This window comes from Lolium rigidum, chromosome 1 (genome assembly GCF_022539505.1).
Source record: "Lolium rigidum isolate FL_2022 chromosome 1, APGP_CSIRO_Lrig_0.1, whole genome shotgun sequence".
Classification (NCBI taxonomy): domain Eukaryota; kingdom Viridiplantae; phylum Streptophyta; class Magnoliopsida; order Poales; family Poaceae; genus Lolium; species Lolium rigidum.
In genome coordinates, this window is record NC_061508.1 from 193,875,215 (window position 1) to 193,884,127 (window position 8,913).

General features: G+C 50.2%; 1 protein-coding gene across 1 annotated transcript; it reads left to right on the forward strand.

Annotated features, from left to right (window-relative positions):
* Positions 1-211: 211 nt before the first annotated feature.
* Positions 212-6,747, forward strand: LOC124687173 (protein NRT1/ PTR FAMILY 6.3-like). Its single transcript, XM_047220989.1, has 3 exons — positions 212-582; positions 1,101-1,702; positions 5,544-6,747. Exons 1-3 carry the CDS (start codon positions 235-237, stop codon positions 6,406-6,408), a joined length of 1,815 nt encoding a protein of 604 aa, XP_047076945.1. The 5' UTR covers positions 212-234; the 3' UTR covers positions 6,409-6,747.
* Positions 6,748-8,913: the final 2,166 nt, after the last annotated feature.

The window sequence follows — 8,913 nt, forward strand, 5'->3', positions numbered from 1 at the left end:
CCCACTCCAGCCTGCAGTTAACCACCGTGTCATTTAAGTATTTCTTCTTCCTCCCCCAAAAGGCGAGGCAGGAGATTCTCCCCACAATACCCTCCGCCGCTGCCGCGGGTATATATACTCCAGCCCCGCCACCTCCAACTCGCCACAGACACATCCGCACACCGGCCAACGGTAGCGCCACACAGATCCTCTCCTCCCTCGCCACGCGCCGGCGGGAAGGAAGCAACAGACAAGATGGTGGGCCTACTCCCCCAGACCAATGCGGCGGCGCAGGCCGAGGTCCTCGGCGACGCCTGGGACTACCGCGGCCGGGCCGCCGCCCGGTCCACCACCGGCCGCTGGGGCGCCGCCGCCATGATCCTGGTGGCAGAGCTCAACGAGAGGCTCACCACCCTGGGGATCGCGGTCAACCTGGTGACCTACCTCACGGCCACGATGCACGTCGGCAACGCGGAGGCGGCCAACGTCGTCACAAACTTCATGGGCACCTCCTTCATGCTCTGCCTGCTCGGCGGCTTCGTCGCCGACTCCTTCCTCGGACGCTACCTAACCATCGCCATCTTCACCGCCATCCAGGCATCCGTGAGTACCCACAACTCTCCCTCTTTTTTCTTGACTTGCTTGCTTTGGCGTTCGTGCCGCCGCCCGCCGTGCTAGTTTTAGTTTTTTACCGCTTTGCCCTTTTCGCATGAGATCCCTTTTTGGTGGTAGGTTGTTGATAGTCATTTTTTTATTTTGTCTTCAAAAGTAAAGAGATAACCAATCAACAGTCCTTTTAAATCTTCTGTTTTTACCAAGTGGAGCACACGGCTTGATTCTGGATGCTGTTGTGAAAAGAACGGACGCCCGAATAACACTGTTTAATCATCATGCCTTCATCACCATGATGGGCCTAATACTTCCAAGATCGCCGCATGGCGTACGTGGCCATGTCGATGTCGCACAGTATAGTAATCATCAAGGATGAATCTATTCTCCCTCTTGATAAATCTGGAGATGCTAGTTTGCATAAGATTAAAAATGAACTTATGTATATGCTAATGTTTCACAAGTTGAGAATCAACAAGAACTGATTTTTTCTTGAAATCACCTACGTGCAGGGCGTGACGATCCTGACGATCTCTACTGCTGCTCCGGGGCTGCGACCTCCGGCGTGCGCGGCGGAGGGCGGCCCGCTGTCGTCGACGTGCACCCGCGCGTCCGGCGCGCAGCTGGGCGTGCTGTACCTGGCGCTGTACCTGACGGCGCTTGGCACGGGCGGGCTCAAGTCGAGCGTGTCCGGCTTCGGCTCCGACCAGTTCGACGAGACGAACAGCGGGGAGAAGTCGCAGATGATGCGCTTCTTCAACTGGTTCTTCTTCTTCATCAGCCTGGGGTCGCTCCTGGCTGTCACCGTGCTCGTCTACGTCCAGGACAACCTGGGCCGGCCGTATGGCTACGGCGCCTGCGCCGCCGCCATCGCCCTCGGGCTGGTGGTGTTCCTGGCCGGCACACGCAGGTACCGGTTCAAGAAGCTGGTGGGCAGCCCGCTGACCCAGATCGCCGCCGTGGTGGTGGCGGCGTGGCGCAAGCGCAAACTCCAGCTGCCCGCCGACACCTCCATGCTCTACGACATCGACGTGGCCAAGGTGGCCGCCGCCGAGGGTGCCTCCACGAAGAAGAGCAAGCTCAAGGACCGCATCCCGCATACCAAGCAGTTCCGGTAAGCTGGCTAATTACCAAATCATCCTACTTGTTGCTTGAGTGCTTTACCTATTAGTAATTCTACAAATACAGTATACTTACTTAGTATCACCTCTCTCTTAGAGGTAGTGCCTCAAGGTTTAGGCAGTGATGAACTCATAGTCAATGGGGGTATATGGGTCAAAGCTGCATGCACGGGCAGTGAAATAGAAACCACACATATTGTGCTGCTGACTAGAGTTGACTTGGGCCCACATTTAGCCAGAGGAGATCCTGCAAGAGGACATGAGCCTCATAAAAAGAGCAAGGCTGGCCAAATTGATTGCTTGCTTGTCATTGAATCAGTAATTGTAAGGTGCGAGGTAGGAGAGGGTCCATCCCAATGCAAGTTGGTTTTTGGATTCAGGCTTTGCCTTGGCTGTCCCCTCCAAATCTGTTCGTCATTTTCCCCCAACTTGGCCGTAGCCAATGACAAGGGCCAATCGAGAGCGACGCAGGAGCCCGTTCTCGTAAGAACACGAGTACCTACCAGCCAGCTTTGGTGGGACGAACCTAGAACAAAAACGACATAGAGTGGCAACCCTACGGCCGAATTAAGACAGCACCTCTAAGGACAGAGGTGTGTACAAGTGGAGTACTAGTCCTAGGTGCTACTGTAGGTGCTATACATACTCCATCCGTGCTAAGATTTTTTGGTAGATGCATGCATGTATCTAATCGCATTTTAGAGTGTAGTTTCACTTATTTTGGTCTATATGTAGTTGCTTTGAAATATCTAAAAGATCTTACATTAATGAACAATTGTATACAAAGAAGGCTGTAAACTTAAAATCATAATGAAAACATCACTGAAGAGTGCCAATACAATAACTCTTGTGGAAATTGGGGGAAATAATTTGGTTGCACATACATAGTGGCCCGATCAGAACCGACCAGCATGCATGCATGGTTAAGTTAAGGCACTCCACTCTATCCAATTAGCAGCAGTGTTTAGGGGAGAGGGAGAGAGAGAGGGGAAGAAGATAAGCAATAGCTGAGCGAGGCACGCGACAAATGGGAAGTTTGGCAGGAACCAGGCAATAATGCCACTATTCTAATGTCGAAAGCACGAGGGGTCACGAGACCATGCTGCTTGCTCTTCTCCGGCCCTGAAACCGACCTGCATCTTCCGCTGCACCTGCGCCTGCATCCAAGGCTGAAGTAACATACAAGGGCGCAAGTCCACGGCGTGTGTCACCTGCTGCGGATTCAGAGATGGATGTACGTGGATAGATAGGGATAGGCTGGCCGAAGATATGGTCATGCGGGGGGAGGATCGGGGGCTCTGCACGCTGCACTCTGGTCGGTAGACGACGCCAAACAGCAACTGTTCTCTAGCGATTTGGGAGTACGGTGCTCCTGTATTCCTGATTCTCCTGCCGGAGGGGGACGGACGGAGCTTTCTCCTACCTACTGCTCGTCCTCCTCCTCCTATCCTTGGAGCTGGAGTGTGAAGAGGCCAGTTTTCCTGGTAGCTTCGTACGAAACCTAGTCAGCACTCAGTAGCCGTGGAATTCCTCTGTTCGAAACGGGGAGCGTTTCGACTGTACTTTGCTACCGCCGACAGTTTAAACAACAACACTAGTAGCGTAGAGCTAATCAAACTGTTAGCTAGGCTCGTGCTACATGTCATTAGCAGCAGCTGCCTCAGACTTATCAAGGCTAGACTACATTTCATTACACAATGAGGTTGCATATCATAGCTAGGGACTTCTAACTCGTCTAAAATGTCATTAGCAGCAGTAGCTTCTTCTTTTTTTAACTTCAGAATCAAGAATCCAGCCCGATTCAGCTCCACACCTATATATTGTCCTATGTGACCTACCCGACTCTTGAAATATTTTCTGTTGCTATCAAACCAAGCAAACAGACATTGCTAATACTCCATGGTGGGCCAGCTAAGAGAGCTAGACAACTGAAGCAAGTAAAATCTGCCATGGATATCCCCCTCAATTATTAGATGTCTGTTTCCGCATAGGACTGAGACGTGTGCTTACCGAAAGCTCTGCATGATTGGGCAGTAGAAAACACGAAAAAGCCCGCCAAAGAAACAACTAGAGAGAACTGAGAAGAAAGAACTGAGTGCTAGCACTTGACTAGCGGCAGTAGTATGTGTCTGTAGGAAAAGCTTAGCCAGGGAGGGCGATGTCGACAAGGAGATCTAGGCAGACCTTTCTTCCTCACATGCATCTGCCCTTCCCTTTTGGCACGGCTCACTGGGAGACCAGGATCCGTGGCACGTCGATCTGTCCAACTCGTGCTCGGAAAGCACTCGAGAGAGTTCATCTTCCCATGGACCATGCTGCACCGTCTATAGGTGATAGGCCCTCACTAAAAGCAGTGAGGGAAACTCAAGGCATGTGATGTATGTGCGCCTTGTGGTTGCCCTCTCTTGACAAATAATTGTCTGGTTGGTGTCTTGGTGAGGTTGATGGCCGAGGAGGAGGTGAAATGAGATCCACCACATAGTTAGTAGCCGTTAGTCGCCAGGTCTACCGCCTATTAGAGCACTGTTGTGCTATTTGAACGAACGAACGGTCCGCGTGTTACTGCCCGTCGCTGCTAACTTTCTCTAAAAGCCAAGTGTCGTGTCTCACACACGTGTAGTCCACCCTAGTTGTGTTTGGCGAGAACACGTGATTTCGTTCAATTTCCCCCCTTGGCGGTCGGCCAAGGCGCAGACATTGTTGGGATAATATTTGAAGGGCGGCTCAGGGATAATGGTTTTCTTGGCAAGTTCCCCTGCCACGATTTCAGTTCCCTATATGGCGGTGAGATGCACACGGCAAGGGGGGAGTTCCTTTAGTTAAATAATCACATGATTAGGTGATCAGGTCAGTTTTAACACTGCAATCAATATAAGGGTAGGATGGTGTCTCCCAAGGGTGATCACATGATAAGTTCATGATGATTCGCGGATCACGGGGATTATGAACTCGTTTTGCCCTCAGGTTCTACCTGGTGCTGCATATATATAGATCATGCATTATCATCGGTTGCATCACATGAACAGCTAATGTTCCTCGAATCCTAATTGGCTGTCACTCCAGTTAAGCATGTGCAGGTGGGAGAGGATATTACCACCTAAACTACTTGTTTTATCACGGCAATTTGGAATAAAATATAAACTCCGAATACTTGGTTGTCCTCAACTTAAGTTTTCCTTCGTCACTTTTCACCTGTAGATGCTCTGCCTAACATGATTGCCTGTTTTAAGTGTTGTGATTGGATTGTCTCGATCTCGTGCAGAATCTTGTTCCTGAGACCACTGCTTTTCGTAATCAGTTGTTGCATCACTAGCCTTTTTACGTTTTTGGTTATGGAAAGTGGAAAGAACTTCGGGTGTTCTCTGTGTCAATCAAAGAAATCCTATGACAGGAAGCAATACTTTATTTCCGGATACTTCAGTTTTCTAATAAAAATTGCACTTATTTTCTGATGCTGTTCCATAATGGGTTTGTTCAGACTTATTTTTCTGCAACAACTGCTTAGATTTGTGAAATAAATAGAGAAAGGATTAGAAAAGAAAGTTATGGCAAGAATTCTTTAAGTGGGTTTAACATGTGTATGAACTCTGATGAAACCAATTTCTGAAACTTCTCTCTGTTTTGTTAGTCTGGGACTAAATGCCTGAAATACAATCTCGTTCTGTAATTATCAAGCCTGATCGTCTAACTTCTGCTGAATCTAAACCAAGAACAAGAAACATAGATGGTTTAATCGTTTCTGAAGTTGATTTTATTTCCACCGTAATGTAATTTTTTTCATTTCTGTAATCAGTTCTCGTTCTGATAGACAAACACACCTGAATCTTTTTGCAGTTTCTTGGACCATGCGGCGATCAACTCGAACCCGTCCGGCGAGCAGACCAAGTGGCAGCTGGCGACACTGACGGACGTGGAGGAGGTGAAGACGGTGGCGCGGATGCTTCCGATCTGGGCGACGACGATCATGTTCTGGACGGTGTACGCGCAGATGACCACCTTCTCGGTGTCGCAGGCCACCACCATGGACCGCCACATCGGCTCCTCCTTCGAGATCCCGGCCGGCTCACTCACCGTCTTCTTCGTCGGATCCATCCTCCTCACCGTACCCATCTACGACCGCATCATCGTCCCCGTGGCGCGCCGCCTCAGCGGCAACCCTCACGGGCTCACCCCGCTCCAGAGGATCGGCATCGGGCTCGTGCTCTCCATCCTCGCCATGGCCTCTGCAGCGCTGATCGAGGTGAAGCGCCTCCGCGTGGCACGGGATTCCGGCGTGCCCGAGGGAACCCCCGTGCCCATGTCGGTGTTCTGGCTCATCCCGCAGTTCCTCTTCGTCGGATCCGGCGAGGCATTCACATACATCGGCCAGCTCGACTTCTTCCTCCGCGAGTGCCCCAAGGGGATGAAGACCATGAGCACGGGGCTCTTCCTCAGCACGCTCTCTCTGGGGTTCTTCATCAGCTCCGTGCTCGTCACCGTCGTGCACAAGATTACTGGTGACCGCCGGCCGTGGATCGCCGACGACCTCAACAAGGGCGAGCTCTACAAGTTCTACTGGCTCCTCGCCGCTGTCTGCCTCGCCAACCTCATCGTCTACCTCTTCGCGGCAAGGTGGTACAAGTACAAGGCCGGCCGCCCAGGCGCCGACGGCAGCGTCAACGGCGTCGAGATGGCCGACGCCGAGCCTTGCCTCCACTGACTGACTCCCGCGTCCTCGCGGCACGTGCGTGCGTCCGTTCGTGTTTTGATCGGACGGTCTTGATTTATTCGCATGTTGTACCATCTCTATTAGTAACGGATGGAGCGTCGACGTGTCAGGATGTACGTGCCAGCATGCACGTATGCCATCGCGCGCGACGCCGTCCACGTGTGCCTGCGTGTGTATTTAGTATAATGGGATTAATAACTTCTTAGAGGTAAGAGAGTTGGGGCAGGGGTGTCAGTGACTCAATGTTGCTGCATTTTGTAAAAGATCCTCGACCAGAATGTAAAGTCACGCAAAAGAAAGTAAAAAATGTGGTATTGATTGACCTGAAAAGAGTTCCAATGTTTTCCTTTGTCCCCTATAAATGCAAACGAGGAACGACGCATGAACTACCCATTGGTGTGTGCATCAACTCATGCAAAAAATCTTCATCTATTATTATATCTCATCTTTTTCGGTGACTTTCGAAGTTATACCCACTCTTTATCATAAGTAAATACACCACAAAAGGCGTGCAACTAATATGTTTCAATTTTAGTTATCAATATGCAAATCATATAGGTTTGCATGATGAAAACAAAATAATTAGATTTTTCATAAAAACGATACTCCCTTAGATACTTTTATTAAAGAATAAAATTCAAATCAGCCATGCGCCCCCACCGCCGTTGAGCAACACAGCACCGGCACATATCGCCTAGTGCGACCCGGTCGGTGCGGAGGAGGAGCATGTACTGTGTTGTATTGTGATCCAAATTCATATACTAAAGGGAGGCTAACTTCTGACGAGCGGAGCGAGGCCCGCGGTACGGTACGGATCGTTGGCACCGCCTATATATACATCTTGTAAGCCGCCGGCTAGGGTTTATCAGATTATAAGATAACCCACGGCGTTTGTAAACACTCCCCGATATAGTGAAGTTTTGTTGGCTGGCGCCCGTGGTTTTTTCCCCTTCTGTGTTGGAAGGGGTTTTCCAGGTTAAATCTTGTGTCTCCGCTGCGTTTTCTTTTATCGTTCTTCGTTATTTGCTTGTCGCTTTTATCACATACCGCCGCCTGTGGACCGGCAAACAGGTGTGGTTGCGGGGGTAGAGGGAGGAGGCGGCGAGCGCAGGGTTCCGCCGAGGCTGAGAATCCTGGCGCCGCCGCTAGCCGGACAAGGATCCAGCCTCGTGGTCGTTGGTGGTTTTCTTCATCCACCTCGACAACTTCATCGTGGGTGAGATCATGCGGGAGTGGCAATGGTGGCGGCGGTGGGAGTGGGGAAGAAGATGCGGGCGTAGTCGTGGTTTAAGTACCGCTGGCCATCGATGCCGATGCATGCAGCTTCTAGCGCCATCAGCTTCATTGCCGGCGCAGTAGTTGAGGCGGCGGGCGCAGTGGTCAGCGACGGTCCTGATGGCAAACGCTGCTGCCCGGTCAGCCTTCTATCGTTGGGTCACTTCCAAGTGGGCCTGCGGCACGCGCGGTCGGACACACCGCGCAACGTCCGTGTAGATGCTTCGGTTTCCCAAATTTGGGGCGCCGATGGGTCGCAGTGCATGAGTCCATCCGCTTGCGTCGCTCCGTTGGAGCGTGCGCAAGTTGTCCGTTTGTCCGCTCGAACCGTTTCGGACAACCTAGAACCATTTGGGTCGGCCCCTGGAGATGCCCTTTAGTCTAACACGCCTTCTTTTGAGTTATGATGGTCGACCCGATGTGGACTAAGTTTGGAAGGCTAAAGCACCGATGAGAAGGGGCAGAGGGTGGTTTGGGTGGTCTTATGACTACCCATCCAAGTTGCAAAATAACAATACTACTCCCGTTTCGTTCAATAAAACGCACCCAAATTTTAAGACGAGTTTTGACCAGAAAAAATAAGCAACAAAATCTTGATTATATTCTACGATAATTAGTATCGTTTGATTCTGAAAAAAACTTTCTAGTGATGCTAATTTGTTACTAACAATCTTATATATTTGTAGTACTAGGTCAAATAAAACAAGGAAAACAAGAATGCACTTAAAAGCTGTAATAAAATTTATCAAAAGTCCATAAAAGCAAAGCATGACTAGTGAAGGGAAAAAATATTGGCGTCACCACTATGGGTGAGTTAAAAGTTCATTGCTTGGTTGTGGCGACGGCTACGCAACGCCCCTATGCGATCAGGATCAGGAGACTCTACACACCCGCTTTTTGAATTTACTCTACTGAGAGAGAGGTGTCAGGTGTGGCACTACCTGCTACAGGAGTGGCTGCTTGGTCAACTCAAAGGATGTCAGGTCTGGGCGACTAGCTAGCGAACTGGTGGACATATCAACTCATTGTGAGGAGACGGACGCGACGTTTGACCCTAGTGGGAGCTTTGCAAAGAGATGGTCAGTCTAAATATAGGTGTTTCAACTTTATCAAGATATATATTTTTTTTTTTAACTAAAATACATGTAATATCTAGATAAAAGTGAGACATCTAGAGAACCAACCTGAGGTTGGGTGGTTAGGAGGGTGGTTGTACCCCCA

Bases quoted from the DNA above. Each gene is read 5' to 3' on its own strand.
- LOC124687173 (XM_047220989.1), top strand. From the start codon at position 235: ATGGTGGGCCTACTCCCCCAGACCAATGCGGCGGCGCAGGCCGAGGTC. The intron at 583-1,100 runs GTGAGTACCCAC...ACCTACGTGCAG, and splicing joins TCACCGCCATCCAGGCATCC to GGCGTGACGATCCTGACGAT. The intron at 1,703-5,543 runs GTAAGCTGGCTA...ATCTTTTTGCAG, and splicing joins CCGCATACCAAGCAGTTCCG to TTTCTTGGACCATGCGGCGA.